This window comes from Trachypithecus francoisi, unplaced genomic scaffold, assembly GCF_009764315.1.
Source record: "Trachypithecus francoisi isolate TF-2019V2 unplaced genomic scaffold, Tfra_2.0 Lachesis_group3, whole genome shotgun sequence".
Lineage (NCBI taxonomy): Eukaryota > Metazoa > Chordata > Mammalia > Primates > Cercopithecidae > Trachypithecus > Trachypithecus francoisi.
In genome coordinates, this window is record NW_022681468.1 from 115631084 (window position 1) to 115657620 (window position 26537).

Consider the following 26537-nt stretch of genomic DNA (forward strand, 5'->3'; position numbering starts at 1 on the left):
GTGGAAGGGTAAGAGAGAGTATGCTCGCACTCTGAATTTTGTTTCCTGTGGACCTAACTCCAAGTTTTTAAATTAAGCCTGAATTTTTTTTAACTCTTTCTGCCATTTCCACCTTGTCTTACGGAAGTGTAACCCTAAGCAAATTATGGGCAATTGGAGGTAGGCATCAACTTTAGTTCCTGGGCAGTTCCTGAGAGTATTGGTTGAGGCCTGGCCTTCACCCTAGTGTTTGGTTTAATTCATCAGTGTACATTTCTCGTTCTTCTGAGCTGGCTTCTAGAAGCCAGGCAATTCAACTGTATAGAGCCTGTCAAATACCATAGCTTTTCAGATTTTTCTAGTTAATGGATCCCTGGGGTTACGGAGGGCACAGTCCCTCCATTTGCTGGCAATAGTTGGGTTGCTGGGAATGTTGGTCCCACTTCTGAGCTGACCCAGAAAGTATTAATATATCTCACTGTGGTGTGAAGTACAGACTGTCTTGTTCTCCTGAGACTGAGGGTCTGCATTCAGGAAGAGGCTGCCTAATATAGACAACTGGGTTGTTTGTTTGCCATTGGCCCAGGGAAGACTAGGAGGTGGAGAAAGTCTAATCTGAACCCAGGATAGAATCCTATGTGAGAGATAAATTTGCTACTCTTTCAGTTGAAATTTGGACTCTGAATCCCAAGGGAAGGCACCAGTAGGTCAGTTAATACTTCTTGTTGAGGCTTGCAAAAGACACTGCATTTCTAATAAAGCGTTTACCCATCCAAAAGAGAGATCCTGATTTGGCATATAAAACTACTGCCTCTTCTGGTTATCTTTCATCACTTGCCTGAGTTTGAAAAGGTAATAAATGGTTTGTGTTTTAAGGAAAGAGGCTCTTCCCAAGACCTGAGGCTTTCTCATTCCTACCAGCTGGCCCCATTGCTAAAATGCTTTCCAGTGGGCTTGCTTCTGCCTGGCCAGCACCTGGGCTGCCCCAGCTTGTAATTAGCCTGCCTTTGCTTCATAAGCTTCCCAGGGTGTGGTTCTTCTTCTAAAAGCTTGTATGAATTGCTGTACTGTCTCTTTATAGTTTAAAAATGAATCCTTTTTTGTTCTTTGCAACTCATTTGCTTTTTTCTTTTCTTTTCTTTAAATTACTATTAACACCTGTTGATTCTTTTTTTTTTCTGATTGGCCTGTCACTGCATTCCTGCTCCCCCTCCCTCTAGCTGGGTTTGTCAAGTCGCCCATGTCAGAAACTAAGCTCACGGGGGACGCCTTTGAGCTGTACTGTGACGTGGTCGGGAGCCCCACGCCAGAGATCCAGTGGTGGTACGCAGAAGTCAACCGGGCAGAGTCTTTCAGACAGCTGTGGGACGGTGCTCGGAAGCGCCGTGTCACCGTAAACACCGCCTACGGGTCAAACGGCGTGAGTGTGCTGAGAATAACCCGGCTCACCTTGGAGGACTCTGGGACTTACGAGTGCAGGGCCAGCAACGACCCCAAGAGGAATGACTTGAGGCAAAACCCCTCCATAACATGGATTCGAGCCCAGGCCACCATAAGCGTCCTTCAGAGTGAGTCCAGCACCCTACAGTAGTAGTACTGTAGTCATTAGAGGTGGCCCAATGACCCTTCCCTTCTGCATCCTTTCCCTCTTCCCCAGTATGATCACTTACCCCACCCCTTGTCTTCGTTTTTTTTTCAAACCCATGACCCTTCTGGTTGTAGTGTATGAAAACATCTGTGGCAACTTTTTTTCTTCTTTTCTTTGCCGTCCTTTCTGCCTCCCTTATTCCCCAACCCTTCTCTGTGTCTTTCTTCTCAGGAACAAAGAACTTGAGGAAATCCGTGACTGTCCAAAATCATCTGTGTTGGGGAGAGTTGCGGGGGGAGAACTGGGAAGCTTAAAAAAAATTAAAACTCACAAAACCAGGCGGTCCAAGGAGGGTAGTGTTGAAATGGTTTCTTTCCCTCCCCTTTGATTTTGTAGTAGGTTTCCTGCTATACTTTTGCTGATTTCTTCTCTGGTGCCTTTCTATTTTTGTTTCTTTCCCCAGTCTAACTACTTTTTATTTCTTCTGTTCTTCTGTTTGAAGCTCTCTAAGTAGCTGCCTTCACCTCTATGGTTTTAAGTTTGTGTCTACCCAGCCTCTTCCCTTACTGTGACTTGGTGTCATCTTGTGATGGGAATGTTGCCATGGGTACAGTGTGGTGGTATGTTTTGGTTGTTGGGTGGCATGTAAGCTTGGATATTTTCATAGTTCCAGCTCCTTTTCTTTTCTAAAACCGTGGCATTGCTTCTCTGATAACAGCCCTCTACTGCAGCAGTGTACTCCTCACTGGGCCTGCTAATTAGTCTCCTCTTTAAAAGCAGCCGCCTGGGACTTCCTTCATATGTTTTGCTATTAGGAGTCAGGTCACACTAAGCTGCAAATTATTATTTTTTAACCTATCACACTGTCTGGAAGTCAGAGTTGCAGTTGATTCCTGTTCATGGTTTGACTCTGATGAGTAGCTATTGGCACAGTGTGCTTTATCCCAGAGGATGGGAACTCCAGACATAGTGTGGGGACCACTCACACTGGCCCTTTCTTTGTGTCTTGAAAAAAGAGGAAACTAACTTCCAACCTGGTTTCTCGAGGTGATGGGGTGAGCTGACCAGCTGGCTCAGAATCTTCCCCTTGTAGCAGGTATGTGTGAGACGTATGATACTGGGACTTTTGTGGCCACTTCTCTCTCTTTCTCAAAAGTGACTTCCTACCTTACGTTGGGAAGCAGAGGGAGGGAGAAGCCACCACAGAACCAATGTTCCTGGCCAAGAAGAGTTCTGGCCCCACATCAAACTTGGTTATAATTGAGGGGACATTCACTTTTGGAAAGATCCTTTGGGGTTTTCACCTTTTCTTTGAGGACACAATGAGAGATCTATAGCCAGTTCTAGCTTAAAGAGCTAATTGATCTAGAGAAAGTAAGACTAGTAAAATCTTGCTTTGATGATGAATTTGGTAATACATAAAGTCGTAAGACATGGGCCTTGAGTCTATATACTTATATGGAAAACAGCAAATTAGTGTCTGTTCTTTGTAGCCACTTGAAGATCCCTATGGGTAAAAAAAGAGTCCTTTGTAGGGCAGTGGTAGGAGAGGCTGCTGCAGTTGGCACTGTTGAATCAGAGAACCTGCTTCTGGAAAGAGGAAAAGAAAACTTTGTCTGTGTGAAAATGGGGAACATTAACCCAGTGATTTTTTTTTTTTTTTAACAATATTTCCCCCTGCACGCCTCCTTCTCCTGCCCCCCTTGCTCCTTTCCTTATAAAAGCAGAATTACCTACATGGCCACAAAGGTCTGTGGAAGTTTATAGATATGGACTGGGCTGGGCATTTGCACTTGTACTTCCAAGAGCCTGACTCGTAGCTAGAATGGCCATGCCAAGGAGCTAGAAAAAGATGTGGCTTTGGGATACTGACCTGCCAATCCCGAGAATACATAGGATTACCCCAGTTCACTTAGAATTGTCTGCATGTGGTTGAACCAAATCTTGGCTAGACTCTCTTCAGACTTCCCCATCAGTCAGTTAACCCTAGTTAGCTGTTTTGGAGAGCCAGGAGGTTGCTGCTGCTGCTGCTGCTGCTTTTTTTTTTTTTTTTCAAACACCCTGGATCCAACTCTAATTGGATTGTTTTATGATCTCAGCATCCCAAAAGACATTGCCTCTATGGGGAGGTCAAGTGTTCTATCTAAGAATGACCTCCTGGTAGTACTTTCCCCAGAGCTCGTTGAGTATGTAAGGCAGGAAGAGAAGTGTGCCCAGTTTTTAGGTATCTCTCTGGCCATATAGGGTAAGGGTCTCCTATCCACTGCTTTTAAATAGACATCAGTGGCAGGTAAACACATTTGAGCTTCTCCTAAATGTTCATCTCTCTTGGACTTTGACTGGGCAGCGCTTGGCCACAAAAATAACAGCCCCACCTTCATCCTGGTGCAGAATGCAGATGAGGCACCATGGCCAAGGAACTTGGTGTAGCACTGTTTTTCATATACAGCAATCACAGGAGGCAGGTTACCCTACCCCACAACCCTCCTATGGTGCAGAATCATATTTAAACCTATTTAAATTATCCACTTGCTCCCAGCTGACTCTCTCCTGGATCTTTAACACTTAAGGGAAAAAGTGCTTTCCTTTGCCTTCCAAGAATTCTTGACAGAAAGTCTACCAGGTTGCTTTCATCAACTTCTTAATCTCCCTGAGCTGCAGTGGTCATTTGCATCGCCACAGGTAAGAGTAGCATTTACTTTGGCCTCCTTGTATTTAAACATCTGGAAGCTCTTGGCCTCATTCTCAGAGTTTACCCTTTCTCAGTGCAATCTGAGAGGAATAGCCAGAAGGAGAGTCCCAAGTGGGACAGAAAATGAAATTGGATAATAAAAATTCAGTAAAAACCTAAAAGTGTGTTTGGGTTTTAATGTTGCCTTTATATTTTTTTAATTTCTCTTCTGTGGAGTACTGGTTCTATCTTTTTCTCTTTTGTTTTTGCTTGGTTTTGATTTTTCTTGGAATTGTGATGCTTTCTGCTGATGGTGTGTGTGTGCGCCTTCCATTGCAGGGTTTGCAGCCGTTTCTGCTCGACTTCTTAAGGCCCAGGGATTTGGCTTCTGTCCAGTGTGTCTTGGAAACCATGGGACACCACTGCGCTAACGTGTTTACATGCATCTGCTTCTGTCTTAGTGGCTGCTATGCCTCCATTATCTGTACATAGAGACCCTGTTTGATGTTACTGATAAGGACCAGTGCTGAATGGAAGATAACCGTTATCCTTTTGCCAGAGTTGGAAAATAGAACTAATTTGTTAATTGAGCAAACTTAAGGTTTTGCTTTATTACAAGTTTCTTCAAAGACATTAACTCTACAAATCAGAAATGTTACATCAGTTAGAAGGTCCTTAAGACATTACATTTTCCAGGTATCCCACGACTTCCCCATGCTTTCCCCCTCCCTGAATAGCAAGCACCTTAGTTCCCATGGAGGGAGAGAGTTCTTTCCTCAAGTTAAGGCTCAGCACAATACTGTATAAAATGGTGAGGGGAGCTGCTGCAGAGCTGTAGACAGGAAGTGACTAGACACAGGGAAATGGGAAGTCAGTCAAGGGTTTCTGAGAGAGAATTGGAAAACAAATAGCAAATACCTCTTATTGTGGTTGGGAAAAGATGGTTAGTGTAGACTTAACCTGGAGATGTTTGATCAAAAGTAGAGAAAACTAAGCCTGGGGAAATAATGAAGACAAAGCACATTAACAAAAGACAACAAACCTAGAAATGTCTTGACTTTAATACAGTGATGGATTTCAAAGTGCTTTAAAGATGAAACTTTCAGGAATAATATAGAGTGATTTTAAGCATTTCTGTTCAATGTATTACAATATTTGACTCAAGTAGGTTATTTTTGTAGATAAGCTAGTGATCCCTGGTTATCTAAGCACAGAATAGAACCAGAGGTTAAGTATGTCCTAGGACAAAAGGTGGCGGGGGTGGTCTTGGGGCTGGGGGGCAGGGATAGAGAATTCAGTCAGATACGTCTTCTTGGCCCAGCTTTGCCATTAGTAATACTTATGGCCTTGCACAAATCGTTTCACTTTTCCAGCTCTTAAAATTTAAGAGTGGGATTCAATGAACTCTTAAGGGCCTTCCTAAAATTCTAGGAGCCCATAATACCAACACAATATTGCACTCTAGTTGTATTTTCTCAGAATGGAATGTGTTTTAAAGTGCAATTCTGGAAAACAAAAACAAAAAAAAACTTGTTTTGGGAATAAGTGTGGCTGGAGAGGAAGAACTGATGATGCTTTTTCAAGAATTTTGCCTCCACAAAATTTGGAAAATGCAAGTGACTTCCAATAGGAAGTATGCTTTTAGAATCCAGTGTCTTTTTTTCTGCATAAATAATGGCCATGGCTGTTTTGCCATAGGTTTAACATTTAAATGTGGGGAAAGTTATACTTGTATTATCTAATTATTACTGTTCCAAGGCCCAGTGACACAATAGGGAGTATATTATAATAGGTATATAAATGATATGGCCTTTGTCTTCAGAACGACAAGGTGGAACCTGGTTTTCTAATTGAATCCGAATTGTTTGGTGGTTCTTTTAAAAAGGTGGTATTCAAAAGCATAAGTGGATTGTTACCAGTACAAGCACCCGTAATACTCCCATTCTTTCACGTCTAGGCCAACTGGTCTTCAGGCTGTTGTCTGCGCTAGTGGTCATTTGCTTATAATCATTGTTTTTCCTTTCTTGACTTCCTCCAAAGTGGTAAAGTGAAATTCCTCATGTGGTCCTGTCTGCCCTCCCTCTTTTTCTAGTTTCCCCCTCCTACCCCATCCAGTTCTCAGGCCAGGGCTACAGAGGATAGAAGACTATTGCCCCCTATCATTGTGCACTCTTATTACAGAGCCAAGGATTGTCACCAGTGAAGAGGTCATTATTCGAGACAGCCCTGTTCTCCCTGTCACCCTGCAGTGTAACCTCACCTCCAGCTCTCACACCCTTACATACAGCTACTGGACAAAGAATGGGGTGGAACTGAGTGCCACTCGTAAGAATGCCAGCAACATGGAGTACAGGTGAGAAGGGTGGGCAGCTCCTGGGAAGGTGGGAGGGAGTGTGGCTGAGCTTACTTGACATTCGTAATCCATAGTTGTGCCATGCAGGAGGGACATGAGATATATTTGGCTCTCCCTTGGAGAGTCCAATCCAGTATATCTCAGGTAAGGCCCAGTAGTCTAGAAAAGATTCCCAAAGGATTCTAATGAGCAGCCAGATTTGAGAACCATAGATTATCCCCTCACTATAATCATAGAGAAACTGAGGCCATGAAGTAGTGATTTGTTCAGGGTAACAATACTAGTCAGTAGGAGAGTCACACTTAGAATGTAGTCTCTTTGCCTAATCCAGTCAGATCGAAGTTAGGTTTGAAGAAACAGATTGAAGTCTGCTTTGTGACTGTAGAGCAAGACATCTCCCTAAGCCATCTTTCCACTGGGTAGATTTCCTAGTGAATTCCCTTTTAGGAGTGTGTAACATCACTGTAACCTGATAAGGACCAGCGGATGCAGGGCTCTTGAATGATCTGGAGTGAGGATGGTAGCCTGGAAATATCCTTTGAAGAAAGAAGGATATTTGCTGGCTAGAGTTAGCCAGCACCCAAATATTTGGTGCTTTTTGGAATATCTAGAACACATGGCACCCCATATTTCAGAATAGTTTGTTCCTGGTTGAAAACTGTCTGGAAAAGAATCAGCTAATCCTGCTTAGAAGGTTAATGCAGTGCAAAGAAAGAGAGCACTGAAGTGAGACCAGGAAAGCCCGTGTACCCGTGATGGCAAGAGCATTCTGCAGGATATTGCAGCATTCAGACCTTTTCACACCCCTTATTTAGTTGATCCAAATGAATCTGTGGCTCCTCCTTTTTTCCCAAGCAAGGAAAGAGTGACTCTTGGCTGCTTTAAGGCCAAATACTGTATTTAGTAAGTTCTAGAACCAAGGCTAGGTTCCAGGTCTTCTGATTTTCTAGAAATTTTTCTAGAATTGCTTTTATTTTATCTGCTATGCCATTCGCTTAGTGGCAAGGTAGTTAATCTATCTCCACTGTAGTTTCTTCTGATAAAAAAAAAATTAGAAATTTAGCCTCAGCGATTTTCCTCATAGTTTGGAAAGGATTAATCAAATAAAATTGTTAGGTGGAATGAAAAGCATTTTTTTCTTGTTCTGTCCATTAGTTTTACAGACTTGATTTTTTGTTGTTATTTTATTGAGACAGGGTCTGGCTCTGCCTCCCAGCCTGGAGTGCAGTAGTGCGGTCTCAGCTCACTGCAACCTCTGCCTCCCGGGCTCAAGCCATCCTCCCCAGTAGCTGGGACCACAGGTGCACACCACCACACCCGGGTAATTTTTTTTTGTATTTTTTGTAGAGACTGGGGTTCACCGTGTTGCCCAGGCTGGTCTTGAACTCCTGAGTGTAAGCAGTCTTCCCACCTTGGCCTCCCAAAGTGCTGGATTTATAGGCGTGAGCCACTGCGTCCAGCCTCAGACTTGTTTTTTATAATACCTCCTTTAAGATAGCAGACATCCAATCATGTTTCTCTTGGGTCTTGTACTATTGCCTGCAAAGTGTTAAGCTTTAACTTCATGAAGTTTCAGCCTGACTTTATAAAATGCTTCTTCTCTCTTTTTTTTTTTTTCCCTCAACTTATTTGAAGCTCTCCAGGGGTGTTGTGTATCTCTAGAGTTTTTCAGGGATTCTACATTTTGTGGAGTAACAACTGATGAGGTCCTTGGGCTACTTAATAAGTCAGCCTGAAGAGCCGATTTCAGAACCCTGCTTCTGCCCAGCCTGTAGGGGATGTTATCCCTTTGCTTTAATTTCTTGCTAATAGCTAGTCCAAGAGAATGGTGTGGGGAGATTTTGAGCCTATAGGCATGTACTCAAGTGTAGGAGTTATCTTCCCAAGTATTTCTCAAAGAACTTAGAAGTCTAAGAACTTCAGTCTTAAGTTCAGGGCTGAGTTTGAGGAAGGAGCAGCAGCTTTTTCTTCAGGGCTTAGACCCAAAGAACTTTAGTTTAAGCCCTGAAGAAAGAGCTGCTGCTCCTTCCTCAAACTCTGGAACACTTGTTTGATAAGAGCAGCTGACTTGTCTGTTTTCCAATTGGGAGCATACTGATTTAAGAAGAGGCATCGTGTCACATTGAGAAGACACCTTGACTGCTTCTCGCAGAATATTGTGCTGCTATGTGGATATCTTGAGACAGTCCTGGGGATAGGCTATGTCTCTCCTTGTCCATAGTCTCTTAACCTGTGTTTCCTTTTTGGAATGAGCAATATAAGATGGATAAATGCATTAGGCCAGTGAGTGGTTGAGTTTAGGAGTTTTTCTTAGACATTAAATAGTGCAGTAGAGATTTGACCATCACAAGTATCATATTTTAACCGCTAAGCAAAAGAGCCAGAGCTCAGCCCTATATAAACATTTATCCTCTGATCTGGAGGCTGCTGTTTTTCTTTTTTCTGTAATTACTCACTGACCTTTCTGCACATGTTTGGTGTATGTGCTTGTAGGCCAGAGTGTACTGAGTTGATGTGTAGTTGGCCCTCAGGGGCAAGAAAGCTTGTTTGGGATCACCCTGTGTGTGTGATTGAGATGAAGTGCTGTTCTGGCCATATATACTACTTTTTCTTTTTTTCTTTTTTTTGAAACAGGGTCTTACTCTGTCACCCAGACTGGAGTACAGTGGCATGATCATGGCTCACTGAAGCCTTGACCTCCCAAGTTCAAGTGATCCTCCCGCCTCTTAGCCTCCCGAGTAGCTAGGACTATACGTGCACCACTATGCCCAGCTAGTTTTTTAATTTCTTGTAGAGACAGGGTTTCGTCATGTTTACCAGGCTGATCTCAAACTGCTGGGCTCAAGCAGTCCACCCACCTCAGCCTCCCCAAGTGCTGGGATTACGGGTGTGAGCCCCCGCGCCTGACCCATACACTCTTCTTACAGTCCTTCCTGTCACTCTGCTTAACTTGATCTGAATCTGTGCACAGATATTCACTCTGTGTTCACTCAGTAATTCATTCATTTATTCATTCCCCTGTTGTATTCCAGGCACCAGGCGAGGTGCTCGGTATGGGATAGTATGCCGAATAAACAGTGTCTGTCCACATAGAACTTGGTCTCTTGGGAAGCTGGACATTAATCAAGTAATCACATAAATACATAATCACACACATGATAAGTACTGTGAAGAAGTACAGAGTAGTATGAGAGAGAATGTTGTGGAAAGGGATGACGTTTAGATTGGGGCTGGAATAAACTGACATGTAAGCCAAGACCTGATGGAAAAGGAGTTAGGTAGACTAAGGGGCAAGAAGAGCATTCTCTGTAAAGGAACATCTTGTGTGGAGGTTTTGAGGTGGGAACAAGCTTGGTGCTTGAAAAACTGAAGAGAGACTAGAAGAGCTAGACAGTGGCATGGGATGGAGCTAGGGATATAGACAGGGGCCAGATCATGTAGGGCCCTGGGGTTTATCATAAGACTTTTTGCTGCATGTCTATGGCTGATGCTCTGATGGCAGATTTTTTTCTTTTTCTTTATGCTTGGGTCCTGTTAGCGAGTAGACTTGTGGAAAGGCATGCTACTAAAGGACAAGGTAGGAAGAACAGAACTACCAAAACAAGGTCTTTGGAGAAGCTCAGAAAACTTGTGCTTTTGTTTGTTTGTTTCTCTTCTTGTTTATCTAACTGGAACCACCAGGTGAACAAGAGGTTTTTAGTGATTTTTGTTATTTGCTTTCGTTTTTCTGAGATAGAGTCTTGCTCTGTCGCCCAGGCTGGAGTGCATTGGTGTGATCTCAGCTCACTGCAACCTCTGCTGCCCGGGTTCAAGTGATTCTCCTGCCTCAGCCTCCCAAGTAGCTGGGATTACAGGCGTGTGCCACCACACGCCTTGTAAAAAAGCTAATTTTTTTATTCTTAGTAGAGACGGGGTTTCAGCATCTTGGCCAGGCTAATCTTGAACTCCTGATCACCCGTCTCAGCCTCCTAAAGTGCTGGGATTACAGGGGTGAGCCACCACACCCAGCTGTGATGGTTTTATACTGTATATCTGAATATAAGCTATAGTACTTTGGACATCCTTCTATTTTGATTACTTCTTTTGCATTTTGTTTCTCCCAATAGATCAGAGCATCCTAAGGTTAGGGACCATGTTGCCATTCCATCTTTGTATTCTTGGCACCCTGTAAAGAGCAAGACATTAATGTTTTAGGATGCATAGAGAGGGATTTTTGCTTTTAGTTAGAAGGAGGTGAGTTGCATTGAGGGTTTGGAGAGCAGGATCCCGGATTGCCCCTTTGATTCTCCTTCTGTTGTATATTCTGACCGTTCCCAGTTTCCTCACTTGGTTTTTCTTCTCATCTCTGCAGGATCAATAAGCCGAGAGCTGAGGATTCAGGCGAATACCACTGCGTATATCACTTTGTCAGCGCTCCTAAAGCAAACGCCACCATTGAAGTGAAAGGTACAACCCAGCAGAGGCTGTGGTGTGAGCCTCTCACTCTCCTTCCAAGACAGTACCTTGGTCTGGAGTCCCAGTCTTCAAGCTCCTCTTCTTTCCATGTCAAGACACAATTTAATGTTATGGTTAGGCCACAGGCTCAGGAGCCTGGCTGCCTGGGTTTAAATTCCGACCCCAAAATCTACTAGCTGTGTGGCCTTGGTGGTTTACTAACTTCTCTTTGCTTCCTTTTCCTCATTTTTAAAATGAGGATATCAGCAGTACTTACATCATGGGTTTGTTAGGAGGATTAAATAAGTTAATAGATTGAACTATATAAAATTGCTGTTTTTATATGTCAAAAATGTTTCAATGTTGGCAGCTCCTATAGCCCAAGGCTTTGTAAAGCTCTTAGGTCAGTGCCTTACAAGTATGATTACATAGGTCTTCTGTGGGCCAGCAGAATTGAGGGGGAAGGTACAGTGGGTACAGTGTGCAGAGTGGACATCAGCTGTTTGTAGATAATTCATTAGAATTGTAATAGAAACCTTTGAAAGACGAGGCAGTAGTAGAAAGTTCCAAGAAGGGCAAACAGAACTATAAAAGTTGGAGCTACCCAACATCATAAATTTCACCTTTCCTATGTTATTTCAGAGAAGCATCTGAGACCCAGAAAAGCGAAACTTCTAGCTCTCTGTCACACAGTGAGTTTGTGGCAGAGCTACTCTAGAACACAGGTCTTGACCCCCAATCCAGTGTTTTTTCTACTCTCACAAAATGATCATGAGGAGGCAGGGCTACTGTTTGAGGTCAGGTTTTCTATTTTCAGTCTTTCTCATTTTGCTTAGTAAGGACACCGACTTGTTCTTTAAATCCATAGAGTTATCCCTGGAAGCTAGAAGGACAAGTTTAGGAGAAGGAAAGGGCCCATATAATAAGTATTCAGGTCTTCCTAAAATATTTGTGAGATTAAGAATGCAGATTCAAGAAAGGCTTAGACACATTCAAGGTTTCCATTATATGGTATTATTAAATGAAAGTAATATCTTGGTGACACAGCCCTCACTTGTGAGTTAATGTAGGGATGGCCACTGCCTCCTCCATCTGCCAGTTTGATTCTGAATGCCTAAAGGAGTTACAGTTACAGGTCACAGTGGGCCAGAGAACTTGGCATTTCAGTTTTTCAGTGGCTTTTCTTGGAGAAATCTTGGTTTCTACCCATTTTAGAAGAATGCCACATGTATTCAACATGAGGATGAAGGATGTGGGAAAACATTTTCTCTAAGCCAGTGAGGGCGTTCCCCATCCTAGGTGAGCTGAATTGTGTAGGGAGACTTCTCTGTGAGACTTGAGGCCCTGCTGCATTCCTGGCTGAGCCTTTGGCACAAAGTCCAAGTGCAAAGAGGCAGGGTGGGTGAGGGAGGGAAAGAGTGGGGTGTCTAGTTCATTGTGCTCCCCAAACCTGAGATAATTAGTCCTAACTAACTGTAATAGTTAGTGACTTTGAGTTAATGATTTTTAAATAGCACTTTCAAGAGTGAAAACCGAAATGGTTTTTCCATCTGTTTGGCTGCTTAAGAAAGTGGGGTTTAGTGGCCCTAGAGGCATCTTTCTTCATATTCTCTTCAGCAGGTAGGAAGCAGCAGTTGCCAGGGTCAGAGAATAGGATGCTGTAGGCCAGGAGTATTATCAGAGCAAGTTACAACTTACATGTTATATTCAAGGTGCTTACTGTGCACTGTTGCATTCTCACTGTACAAATAGCCCTATGAGGAAGGTGAGGCCGGTGGTGGTATCTTGGTTTTACAGAAGTAGACCTTGAGAGAATTCTGTTTTATAAATAACCTAAACCATATTCTGGACCACCTTGTATAGATATACTGTGTGTTTCTCTCTCAAGAAAATTTGTAAAGAATTCTATTCTGTCTTCTCTCCCCAACACCTGGATAGAAAAGAGCTGAATGTTTAATGTCTTGTCTTCCAAGTTATGGATAGTTGAGTCTGGTAAAGACTGTGAACACTTCACTTTTTCAGTATATGTTTTTAAAGGTTTGCCATAGGCCCAGGATCATATTCTGAGCTCACTTCCAGTTGTGGTTGGGGTAGAAAAACTGCCTTGCATTTAGAGTAGTACATGTCTGTATGTTAGTTCCCAAAACATTTTAATAGAAACTCACATTTTATTCCCTTAGTGTCTCTGGGGTGGTGATAAGAGACAGTTATCTTTTTATAGCTGTAGCAATTTGAAAAATCTGCTGAGTAATAGAGAGTTAAGAGGTGGTTGTACTTGAGAACAAAGAGATTCCGAGAACATCAGTGGCCTCTTGGCTGAAAGGAATCTGAGTATCTTCCTGTGTGGCTTAGAGAAAATGTTTTCCCACATCCTTCATCCTCATGTTGAATCAGCACATCAGGGCATATAATTCAGACCATGCTATATATTTCTTCAGCGTCTATTCTGCTGTCAGCCATTTCTTTCTTATCTGCCTTTTCCTGTCTTTCAGAACATTTCTGGGGTGGTGTTTGGGCTCAGCACTGTGGGAAGTGATTTAGCCTAGCCAGGGACTGGGCATTATCTGTCAGATTACCAAACCTTGAGTTATCTGTGGTCTACAAAAGAAAAGAAGGCTGCAGGAACCAGAGAGAGGGATGGTGGCCTGGGAACAGAGCCAAGATGGTCATGTTTTTTAACCAAAGCCTGTAGATCTCCGTCAAGAAAATTTGGAGGATAGGAGTTACCTACATGTAGTGGGGGAGGCCATGTATCTGAAGCAGGTTTTTAAATTCTCTTCCTTTTTTTTTTTTTTAAAGGACACAATGTGACATAGTATAAACAGGAAGATACTGTCGAGGGTTACGTTTCTCAGTTATTCGGCAGGTGATCTGCACAGATGTGGAGAAGGAAGATGGACCTGGGCCGGTTAGGAGAGGGAAGACAGCAGTGATGAGGCCCTAAAGCCCCGCCTCCCTGGGGGTCCACTCAGCTAACACTGAGGAGGCATCTCTATCCTCAGCTTGTGACTCTTCAGAGGCTGTGATACCAGAGAGTGCACACCTTACAGGGAATTCATGAATGAATAGATGTTGAAATTTTCTATCCCTATAATTTTTCAACCTTTTGCCCCTTACTCTTTCCCTCTTCTCCTTCCTTCCTTTTCTAAAATTAAAAATAAAAAAAGTCCTCACAAAAAAGCAAATTGAAAATCCAGGTATCATTTACAAAGTAAGAAGAAAAAAACTGCTCTCATGACTCCCAAGCACTATCCTTATCCCTTAACCATTTTGATTAGTACAGGAAAGAAGGAGTTTGAATTTTATTGCTCTTTTTGGAAAAGGATTTTGTTGGTCACCCAATCCTCTGCAACAGATATGTCACTGCCTCTTGTGAGAAGCACATCTCAGCCCAGAAGGGGCTTGAGCCTGTTGTCTTCCTAGGTTCATCTCACCCTCCTCATTGGACATTTCAAATCAGTTTCAGTCATTTTGTTGCCGTGAGAGCCAGGATTGATCTTGTTTTTCTCCTCCCTACTCCTTAGCTTTCTCTATATTTGACTATTAAGAATAAAGGTTAGGATTTCTATAAGTGGCCTTGCCCTGCCTTCCTATTTCCTACTCTGTCATGGTACGTTACAAATGACGTATTAATCCAGACTGGCCAAGGCAAGTGTGGTGGGGATGAAGATCATTGTGAAGAACAGTGATACACAGACCACATTCGCACGGCACTTTCAGCATGCACAGCATCTCCACCATCCTTTCTTCACTGACAGTCAAGAAAGGCAGCTAGTGAGGATGCGTGGAGGATGTGACATCCTTTAGGTCAGAACTGATGTCAAAGCAACCTGCTTCTGACTCAGAATTGCCATGACTTGAGAAGTCTTTGAAGGCATAATAATACGAAGCTGCTAGGGCATTTTGAACATTAACTTCAGCCCAAAAACCATACCTGCACTTTGTTTTCCTCTCTTCAGGGTGCCACCCTGACTTTCCTTAATAACGATAAGAATAGCTAACATTATTGCACGCTTACTGTGGGTCAGGCACTGTGCTAGGTGCATTATTTGTTCCTTTTCCCTCCTTTAGTCTCCACAACTCTATGGGAGAAGTGTGATTATTATCTCCACTTCCCAGGTGAGAAAATTGAGGCTTGAGGGAATAACTGGCCCAGTGTCACAGAGTTTAGTGGTGGAGCCAGGGTTCTCACTCAGGCACCCTAGCATTAGATCCTGTGCTCCTAACACCAAGCCATGGTGCTCTGTTGAGCATGTAGCATTTAAAAGGCCTTGACTAAGAGTTAAGAGAAATGTGTTCTAATTGTGGTCCTGCCATTAAACACGGTGTGACTCTGACCAGTCACTTCCCTTCTCTGGGTCTCAAGCTTCCTGAAGTGCATGATGAAGTAGAATGAGATAGCTCATCTTCAGGGTTCCTTTGTTCTGTGTGGCTCTGATGGTCTGGGTTCCCTTATGTGGACAGAGAGGAGAGGTTGTGTATTAGGGTTTCCTAGAGGGACAGAACTTACAGGAGAGATATATATATATATGGGGGTTTATTAAGTATTAACTTACATGGTCACAAGGTCCCACAGTAGGCTGCCTGCAAGCTTGAGGAGCAAGGAAAGCCAGTCCGAATCTCAAAACTGAAGAACTTGGAGTCCAATGTTTCAGGGCAGGAAGCATCCAGCACAGGAGAAAGATGTAGGCTGGGAGAGGTTGGTTATTGAAGGAAGTGATTTCCAAGACCATTTTCCTAGTGTTATTGGAAAATTTCAATTTGTCAGTTTCTCAGCTTGGAAAAGTCACCTGAATGACTCCCACACCTCTACCCACTCATCTCCTTGTCTTGTGGGGGTATCTGACCTCCGGTACTGGTGCCAGGAAAGGTGATAGAACAGTGGTCTTCAATTTTGATTTCATTCATATGAACTGTGGCTTGGGCATCAAATTAAGGCACATCAGGTGATTATGGTGTACAGCCAGGGTTGAGGATCACTGTCTTTGAGGAAACTTCTACACCTCTTACTCAGTGGTTTCACCTGCAGAAGGAGGCACCTATCCTAGACTGCTGTAGTGTTCACAACCAATGATGAATCTGCTGTGGGTGGAGAGTGCTTGTTGAGCCAAAAGCCTGCATCCTTCTTGCTTCTGTCTTGACCAGTCTCATATTCCTTCTTGGGCATAGCTCTTGGCAAGCCGTAAATCTTCACTCTCCCATTGCCTTAAGCCAAGTGTTCATTTTGTCCACCACAAAGATAGGTGTTTTTGGGATTTGATAAGGTTGTATGAAGGAAGCAAATAGACCGTGAATGCAGAATCTCTGTGTTTACTTGGAAACAGCCTACTCATTGACAACACCTTTAAGGATAGATTTTCTTTGAAAATGAATTGCTAGGTTATGAATATGCTTTAAAAAGTGAGCACCAAGGCCGGGCGCAGTGGCTTACGCCTGTAATCCCAGCACTTTGGGAGGCTGAGACCGGCGGATCACGAGGTCAGGAGTTCAAGACCAGACCATCCTGACCAAGATGGTGAAACCCTGTCTCTACTACAAAATACAAAAATTAGCCAGGCGTGGTGGCGGGCGCCTGTAGTTCCAGCTCACAGAGGTTGCCGTGAGCCGAGATCGTGCTAGTGCGCTCCATCCAGCCTGGGTGACAGAGCGAAACTCCGTCTCAAAAAAAAAAAAAAAAAAGAAACTGAGCACCAAATAAGCTGTGTCTGTAAAGAGGTCTTATATGTTGATCGCTTTCTTAAGTCTGTTCTGTTAACTTCATTTAATGTCATCTGAAACATGCTTCCGTGGCCTGAGTTGACAGTTTCTCCAGCATCCAGCCTGGCCTAGAAGCTGACCCTTTGCTCTTAGTGCCCCAGGTTGTGTAGCAGAGGGTACTAAGGAACATGTATTTGTCCTCAGCCAGAGTCCCAGACTGCCCAGATAATGAAATTGGGTCAGGTGCCGTTGGGTAACTGAGACTATTTTGGGACCCCTGTGTTGCTATTTATTAGGATACTGGAGGGATATCCATTAACCAGTGTGACTAGAATATGTAATGAACAAGGCCAGAGAATGAATGAATTCCTGAGTGGATCAGAGATCTCTTCTAAGGGTCTTTTTGTTAACTTTGTAGCTCCTACCCTTTGCTCTTGCCACTTAGTCTGTGCCCCACTAAGAGGGTAAAGGGAAGCTCAGAGTATTGTCTCTGTCTCCTTCAGGATATGAAGGTTTAGTTAGACGCTCAGACCTGCTTTTGGACCAACAAAACCTGGTTAAGCAGTCCCTTATTAAATGGCAAGCCCATAGAAGGTGAGGCACTAAAATAGGCCATTAATCAGGTAATTTATCAGTATCTGACCTGATTAAACCTTATTTTTAGAGCTATAAACAAAAGTCCTGTTTGTATCAGCAAATGGGGAGAGCACATAGTAATCAGTATCTTTGATTTCTTAGAACTAATGACAGAGTCCAAACCTTAGCCTTTCCTTTCCCTGACTGATGTTTAAATGCTTGACCCTAAATTCCAACCATGTTCTAGATTAGTACAGAGATGTAATTTAATCCTCACAAGACCTCTGAAACATGTATTACTCTCATTTTACAATACTAAAACTCAGAGATTTGACGTGATCTGCCCTGGGTTACTCAGTTGGTGAGTAATAAAGTTGAAATCGAGTCCAGAATTCCACGTTTTCAGGTCTGAAGCTCTGCTCTTTACGCTGTACTAATACAGAATAAAATCTGACAGGTATATCAGTTATGCTTTGGGTCTAAGGTGTTTTAGCACATCTACAAGTAAAGATAACTTTTGGGCTATTTGCTCTGCAGTTACCAGTAATGCGTGTGTGTGTGTGTGTGTGTGTGTGTGTGTGTGTGTGTGTAGAGATACACACACACACATAAAAATATACATATAAATATATATATATATTTGTAAATTTTACTTTAAGTTCTGAGATACATGTGCAGAACGTGCAGGTTTGTTACATAGGTATACATGTGCCATGGTGGTTTGCTGCACCCATCAACCCATCATCTAGGTTTTAAGCCCTGCATGCATTAAGTATTTGTCCTAATGGTCTCCCTCCTCGCATGTTGTATATTTTTATTTTTGTAGACTCTGTTCTAGTTTATTTCCCCTCAGTATGTTAAAGTACAAAAAGCATGGTCTCTGGATTCAGACAACCCTGAACTTGGATTTTAGCTTTACCATTTAAACATTAAGTTACTTTTCCAAACTTGAGTTTTCCAATTTTAAAAAGTGGGGTAATGTCTTCTTCATCAATTGGTATATTTGTATCTATTCTTACAAATATGTGTAATAAATTACCCCAAAACTTAGTGGCATAAAATGATAAGCACTTATCACCTCACAGTTTCTGTGAGTCAGTAATTAGGGAGCAGCTTAGTGGGGTATTCCCGCTTGGGGCCTTTCCTGAGATTTCTGTCAAGCTGTTGGCTGGAGCTGCAGTCATCTGAAAGCTTGACAGAGCTTGGAGGATCCACTCCATGTGTACAGCTCACTCACATGGCTCTGTAGTGCCCTCAATTCCTCACTGTGCTGGCCTCTCCATTGGTTGGTTGAGTGTCCCCCAGTATGGCAGCCACCCTTTCCCAGAGTGTTGAATAAAGAGGGGAAGTGGTGTTCTCCTCCTCCCATACACCAAGGCAGGAGTGAAGACTGTATGAGCCCCTTTCCCAGTCTGGGCCTTTAAGTCTGGGTCCTTTCAGAATAGTGACTTTTCAGAGGCAGTGCAGCTGCCAACTCAGCTTTTAGCATTCTAGGTGGTTCTAATGTACAGTCTTGGAAATGAGTCCCCAAAGCAAAAGCTGATAGTACTGAATTCATAGTACTATTGCCAATAACTGACCCAAAGTGGGTGTCCTCTTTGGGTCAAAGGAGAGTGAAAATGGGAAAATGTACCACATATAAGCTGATATCTGAAATTTATATCTCTGACATAGAACATTCCCCTGAGCTCCAGACTTGCTATTTTACTGCCTACTTGATATTTTTACTTGGATGTTAAATAAGTATCTTTTTTTTTTTTTTTTTGAGACAGAGTCTTACTCTGTCGCCCAGGCTGGAATGCAAGGGCATGATCTTGGCTCACTGCAACCTCCACCTCCCGCGTTCAAGCGATTCTCTCGCCTCAGCCTCCCAAGTAGCTGGGATTACAGGCACCTGCTACCATGCCCAGCTAATTTTTGTATTTTTGTAGAGACGGGGTTTCACCATATTGGTCAGGCTGGTCTCGAACTCCTGACCTTAGGTGATCCGCCCATGTCGGCCTCCCAAAGTGCTGGGATTACAGATGTGAGCCACCGCACCTAGCCGTATGTTAAATAAGTATCTTAAACTTACCATGTTCTTCTAGACCTTGACCTTCTGGTTTTTACCGCCACTATTTCTCTGTCTTTTAACAAAACAAACTAAGATTAAGCAAACAAAAAACACTCATTCTTTTGCAAAATCTTCCTCATCTTAGTAACTGTCAACTCCATTCTCGTAGTTACTCAGGCCGAAACCTTGGTGTCATCCTTGACTCCTTTTCTTCTCACAATCCACATCCAATCTATTAGCAAATAGGTTAACTCAACCTCCAGAATATGCCTGGAATCTCACCATTTCTCGTTATTTCCACTATGACTGCCCCTGTGGAAACCAGCCTCTCCCTTGCCTGGGTTACTTTAATAGCCGCCTGCTCAGTCTTGCTTCCACTGCTGTCTCTGCCATTCTTGTTCACATAGTAGCCACGGGGAGCCTGTTAAAACACACCCATCATGTTATACCTGCACATAGTATTCACCAGTGGCTTCCCGGCAGACTCACTGTAACTGTTAAAGTCATGATGGTGGCCTACAAAGTCCTGCTTAATCTGGGTCCCCAGTCTCTCTGATTTCTTTTATCTCCTGCATTCTTCTCCTCGCTTACTATGTTTCAATCAAATCCTCTTTGCTGTTCCTTGTACATAACAAGCACAGTCCTACCTCAAGACCTTTGCATTTCCCTCGACCTAGAGTGTTCTTCCTACAGATATGTGTGACCTACTCCCTTCTTTTCTTTTTTGCCGGGAGACCAGAGTTTTACTACTATTTGAATCGGTCTCCCCTAGCTTTCAGGGAGCAGAGTTTCTAAGGAAACGTGGTGGGTAGGGCGAAGCCAGTGAGCCAGGCGTGCTGACTGGTTAGAGATGAAATCGTAGGGAGTCAGGAGCTGTCCTCTTGTGCTCGGTCAGTTCCTGGGTGGGGGTCACAAGATCAGATGAGCCAGTTTATTGATCTGGGTGGGGCCAGCTGATCCATTAAGTGCAGGGTCTGCAAAATATCTCAAGCACTAATCTTAGGAGCAGTTCAGGGAGGGTTAGAATCTTGTAGCCTCCAGCTGCATGATTCCTAAACCATAATTTCTAATCTTGTGGCTAATGTTAGTCCTACAAAGACAATCTAGTCCCCAGGCAAGAAGGGGGTCTATTTTGGGAAAGGGGTGTTACCATCTTTGTTTAAACTATAAGTTTCTCGCAAAGTTAGTTCAGCCTGCGCCCGGGAACGAACAAGGACAGCTTGGAGGTTAGAAGTAATATGGAGTCAATTAAGTTAGATCTCTTCCACTGTCTCAGTCATAATTTTGCAAAGATGGTTTCAGTCCCTCCCTTTGGGTTTTAAAACACTTTAATCTTAAGGTGTAGGCTCTGAAGATGGGAAAAGGCCTTCGATCATTCTGGCTTCTTCCTGCTGATAGGGGACGTAGGTGGGAATGGGAGTGAACCCCAAACTGAGAAGAGTGGAACCACTTTGTAACTGTCTGAGTGTACTCATGCAGACTTGGCTGGGATTTCAGGGCTTGTGTGGGAAAAACATTACTACTCTCATCTGTAGTTTTACTGTAGTGTTTAAGTGAACAGCCTACTATAAGGTAAATAATGAGTCCTAGGATGAGGAGCACAGTTCCCAATTTTAAAAGCAAAGATTTGAAAGCATTAGTCTGGGGACTTCTAACCCACAAAGAATTTAGAATTTCGTCTGAACTGCAGGAAAAAGCCTCTAGAACAGTTAACAATAGTATACTATAGTTTTTCTTTTGAAGCATAATTTTTCTCTCTCTAGTCCCCATTTTTATTAAAAACAAATCATGATAGAACTAATTTGTTTACAAAATAAACTTTAGTCTTACTGTACTTGGCCTGATTATTTGCATAAAGTGCAGCAAGAATAATTATTTTTCACTTAGGGTTTTAAAATTGGCTTTGTCAGAACTCTGTTCCATGAAGAATCTCAGATAAGACTTTCAAAAAGTCAAGTCCAGCCATGGCTTTGTACCCTCAAATACTTACGAGTTGGGCAAATTCCTCTCCTCTTGAGGTCCCAAGATAACTTGGGGTTCCTGGCCTGTCAGAAAGTGACATTCTTAGCCAGGCGTGGTGGCTCACGCCTGTAAACCCAGAACTTTGGGAGGCTGAGGTGGGTGGATCACCTGAGGTCAGGAATTCGAGACCAGCCTGGCCAACATGGTGAAACCCCATCTCTACTAAAAATACAAAAAATTAGCCAGGTGTGGTGGCAGATGCCTATAATCCCAGCTACTTGGGAGGCCAAGGCGGAAGAATCACTTGAACCCGGGAGGTGAAGGTTGCAATGAACCAAGATCACACCACTGTACTCCAGCCTGGGCAACACAACGAGACTCCATTTAAAAAAAAAAAAGGTGACATTCTTTACTTACCACAGGTCAGGAACCTTGTATATACTCCCTTATTTTCTTCATGACCATGCTAAAGTTCACTTCATCACAAAAGCCTTACCCAACCAGTCTGACGTATCTGGCGTGTAGTGGGTGCTCAGCAGGTGTTTGCCAGATGAATGAAGCATGGCTGGCTGGAGCAGCACATGGTAACCCTTCCGCTTCTGTCCCCATCTGGACATGCTGGGTCCTATGTGGCTATGGAGCCTGCTCCTTGGAGTGCTTGGAATTTATTGACTGAAGTAGGCTCTGAGAAAGGGTGACCAGGGTGAACAGTCAGCCTAAGAAGTGACGGAGTAGCTGTGGGAAAAGTCTGGCTTTGTGGGAATGAGATAGAGCCAGGTTGACCACTTCCTTCTGTAGTAAGAAACTTTGCCTGGAAAAATAAAAAGGTACTTCCTTTGTAACATACTGTCTAGAAAACACTTCACACTGAGTGTTACTCAGCAGGCCTCAGTTTGGCAGGGACTGGTTACAGAGACAGCTTGGGGCCTTGCCCAGTGCATGCCCATCCAGGTGCGTCTGGAGGGTGAGTCTAAAACCAGTTTGTGCCTGGGAAGCACATTCTGTGACTAGTAGGACTTTGCATTGTTTTTAACCCAAGAAAAGCCAAGCCAGTCAAAGGCGGAACATAAGATTAGTCCCAGTGCAATTGTACAGGCTTCTACAGTCTCAAGATGAATGTTTCGACATCCTGTTTATCTATCCAAGAACATTGGGAGGTAGACAAGGACACACGATGTCTCCATTTGATAATGGCTGTAGCAGCAAAGCCCAGAATAACAAAAGAACCAACAAAACTGGAATTGGGACCAAGGCATATCGATTCTCTTTCCTATCTTGGATAACAGAGTGACATCTAGCCTGCTTTGAGTTTTATTGCTGTCAGATTACTGTAACCCAGCCAGGCGTGGTGGCTCACGCCTGTAATCCCAGCACTTTGGGAGGCTGAGGCGGGCAGGTCATCTGAGGTTAGGAGTTCGAGACCAGCCTGACCAACATGGTGAAACCCCATCTCTCCTAAAAAACAAAATTAGCCGGGCGTGGTGGCTCACGCCTGTAATCCTGACACTGGGAGGCCGAGGCGGGCAAATCGCCTGAGGTCAGGAGTTCGAGACCAGCCGGACCAACATGATGAAACCCCGTCTGTCTTAAAAATACAAAATTAGCCGGGCATGGTGGCGCATGCCTGTAATCCCAGCTGCTCGGGAGGCTGAGGCGGAAGAATCACTTGAAACCAGGAGGCAGAGGTTGCTGTGAGCTGAGATCGCACCATTGTACTCCATCCTGGGTGACAAGAGCGAAACTGTGTCTCCAAAAAAAAAAATTACTGTAACTGGTGAAGGATTGGCGGGTAATACAGTTAAGATAAAAGAAAGCTAAATCCAGAGAATTAGGTTTTATCCCAGACTTCTTTGATCCTTGAAACTTACTTAATTTTTAGACTACAGTTGCTGTTTATTTCTTCCTAAGTGATCCCTATAAATAGAGAAGAGCAACAGCCTCTAGTATGTCTTGAAAGTCCTTCTGTATTGGGTTCAGTCTAGGAATTGTTGCAAATCAGGTGTCCAAGACAGATTCTTAAGTTGTTAATAAAAGGTCTTGGGGCCAGGTGCAGATGCAAACACCTGTAATCCCAGCACTGTGGGAGGCCAAGTTGAGAGGATCACTGAGGTCAGGAGTGCAGGACCAGCCTGGGCAATGTAGTAAAAACCTTGTCTGTACAAGAAATTTAAAAATTAACCAGATGTGGTGGCATGTGCCTGTAGTTCTAGCTACTCGGGAGCTGAAGATCACTTAAGCCCAGGAGCTTGAGGCTACAGTGAGCAGTGATCATGCCACTATGCTCCAGCCTGGACGATAGAATAAGACCCCATCTCAGTCAATCATTCAATAAAAAAAAAAAAAATCTCTTGGGAGACTGGTTGAATTTCCTGTTCATTCCTTTCTTCTTCCTTGTGAAGACCAGTTTCTGGATTCCCTCTTTCCTGGGAGAGCCTTGGTCATTGTTACTCATTGAGTAGCTTCTCCAAGCATTCATTGTTTTTACATACCTTGTAATAGGACTTGATTGTAGTTGTTTTATCTCAGAATCTCATTTTCTTAAGGGAATGTGTGATATTTGACAGGATGCATAATTGGTGTTCATGCAGGTGTTTTAAGAAAAACTTGGGCTGATAGAAGAGTTAATAGCATTTGTTTGCATTTTCTTTAAAGGTGGGCTTAATCCAGGGCAGTTGGGCCTACAGCCTTTTCCAGTAGGTTGGAGAATCACCTACATTAGTAGAGCCTCACGTATTAGTAACCCTGGTATCTGCCTGGGCATCTTTAGTGGGTGGGAGTAGAGGATGGGATTGGTCCCTTTACCCTATTCTGACCTGAAGTGCTCTTCATCAAAGCTGAGTATGACAGTAAGCATAAAGACTGATTACATTACAAGCAGGGCTCTGAGCCAGAAGGTGGGGCCTTTGTATCCTGTTTGGAGTAGGCTTCCATGGTAACTGCATCTAACGCTTTCTCACAGCCGCTCCTGACATCACTGGCCATAAACGGAGTGAGAACAAGAATGAAGGGCAGGATGCCACGATGTATTGCAAGTCAGTTGGCTACCCCCACCCAGACTGGATATGGCGCAAGAAGGAGAACGGGATGCCCATGGTGAGTAGGAGGCAGGCCCGGGGTCTCTGGTTACTGGAGTTTTCCCTGCAGAGGTCCAGACATGTGGGTCAGTTACTTTACTAGTTGTATCCTCAGATGTGTGCATGGCGAGGGTCACCCTTTTTAGAGTCATGAACGGTTTACAGCATGAATCAAGAAGTCACTGATAGTCTCTTCCAGCACAAAAATCCCTGTACATGATTTGTTAAAGCTGTCCATCTGGTAAGAGATTAGATTGCTCGCTGTATTAGTCCATTCTCACACTGCTATAAATAACTTTCAGAGACTGGGTAATTTATAAAGAAAAAAGATTTAATTGGCTCATAATTCCACTGGCTTTACAGGAAGCATTGCCGGGGAGGCCTCAGGAAACACAGGAAAGATGATCTTTCCTATCTTAGACAACAGAGTGACATCTGGCCTGCTTTGAGTTTTATTGCTTTCAGATTACTGTAACTAAAGGTGAGGCATTGACAGGTAATATAGTTAAGATAAAAGAAAGCTAAATCCAAAGAATTAGCCTCCCCCTCAGGCTTCTTTGATCCTTGAAACTTTACCTATTTTTTAGACTACAGTTGCTGTTTATTTCTTCCTAAATGATCCCTATAAGTAGAGAAACTTAGAATCATGGTGGAAGGCAGAGGGGAAGCAAGCAGGTCCCACGTTACTGGAAAGGAGGAAGAGAGCGAGGGAGGGAGGTGCTGTACACTTTTAAACAACCAGGTCTCATAGGGTCTCATGAGAATTTACTGTCACAGGAACTTGAGCAAGGGGGATATCCGCCCCCACGAACCTGTCACCTCCCACAAGGCCCCTCCTCCAACACTGGGGATTATAATTCAACATGAAATTGGGGTGGAGACAAAATCCAATCCATATCACTTGCCTTCAATAGGACACTGAAAGAACTGAGCCTAATTCTCATCCATTTATCCTGAAGAAAATACTGTTCTTGAAGTGGTCTTAGAGTACCTGCCTTGCTTTTGGGAAACAAAGTACTGAGGGCAATTACTAGTACATTCCTGCAACACAGAACATACTGATAAGGAATCGGGGCAACCTGAGGAGGCCCAAGGGCAGCCTTGGCAGCCTTAGACGTTGGGAACCTGATGGTATTTGCCCCAGAAAAGGTCAAAGAGAACATCTTTTCTGATCAGTGGGATGATTCATGATGGTGTTTGGAGAGTCAGAGCTTTAGACCCTCACTTTCTCATTATGATTGTTGACCCGTTCGTTACCTTTTCTGTCAGAGAAGGTGTCAGCATTCCTCGTATCCCGGGGATCCTCTTTGATTATGTCTTCAGAATCCAAAAAGACCCTAAAGATCATTAATCCAGCTTCTTTGGAAGGGTTCCATAATAGCCAAGATAAATTAGTGGCAAAACCAAGAATTCTGTCTAGTTTTTTTAAAATTTCAAGTCCATTATTCTTCCCACTTCATGACATCTCGATAATAAAATGTTGAGTTGTGATAATGACTCCAACATTAGCGATGATTTCAGAGACCCGTTAACAAGGGGGAGCAGATGAGGATTGGAGAGGTGAAGATGCTGAGTTGAGTCTTTTTTACAAGACACTAAACTTTCTAAGGCACTGGCGAGGAAATGTCCACTTCTCTCTGCTGGTCACTGGGAAGGAGTGCCCTTGAGCTTTTGCCAAAGCAGGCTGGAATTAACTCAGTATGTGTTTTAATCTGAAAGATAAAGCTTGAGGCATCACAGACTAGCTGTTTTAAAAGCTACGAGTTCCCCATTTCAGATGTACCTGCACTCAAATGCTGACAAGATTGTATGCTATATCTAGAATCATTTCCAGGATAATATTCCCCTTTTTCTCTCCTATTTCTGATTGTGCTTTAGTTTTTGCAGGGTAAAGACACATGAGTCTGTTTTTTCCCTGCCGGGATCTCATGAGCTGAGTGCAGTGAGCCATCCTGCTGAGTCCCGGCCTCTGCCTGTGCACTCTTGTACCTCTGCCTTCGCACCCATGTGAATCCCTGCCTGCACTGTGCCTCCTTATTTGATCAGCTGTCCTCCTCCACAGTCTACTGCAAATGTTAGCTCATCTGGGAAGCTTTCCCTGCCTCTTGCCGGCAGTGGCCGCTCACTGTGCCCTGCAGCACTCTATACAC

The 26537-nt window shown here is 43.5% G+C and overlaps 1 protein-coding gene across 8 annotated transcripts in view; it reads left to right on the forward strand.

Annotated features, from left to right (window-relative positions):
- NPTN (neuroplastin) overlaps positions 1-26537 on the forward strand; it is a 73831-nt gene that overhangs the window by 35620 nt on the left and 11674 nt on the right. For 4 of the 8 annotated variants that reach the window (XM_033189448.1, XM_033189447.1, XM_033189445.1 and 1 more), the window contains exons 2-5: positions 1200-1547; positions 6420-6591; positions 10943-11037; positions 24273-24406. In XM_033189448.1, the coding sequence (XP_033045339.1) occupies positions 1200-1547; positions 6420-6591; positions 10943-11037; positions 24273-24406 (749 nt within the window). Of the gene's footprint in view, positions 1-1199; positions 1548-6419; positions 6592-10942; positions 11062-12432; positions 12495-13824; positions 14211-24272; positions 24407-26537 lie in introns of those variants that run through there. The other 4 variants (XM_033189451.1, XM_033189452.1, XM_033189450.1 and 1 more) reach the window with 3 other exon arrangements.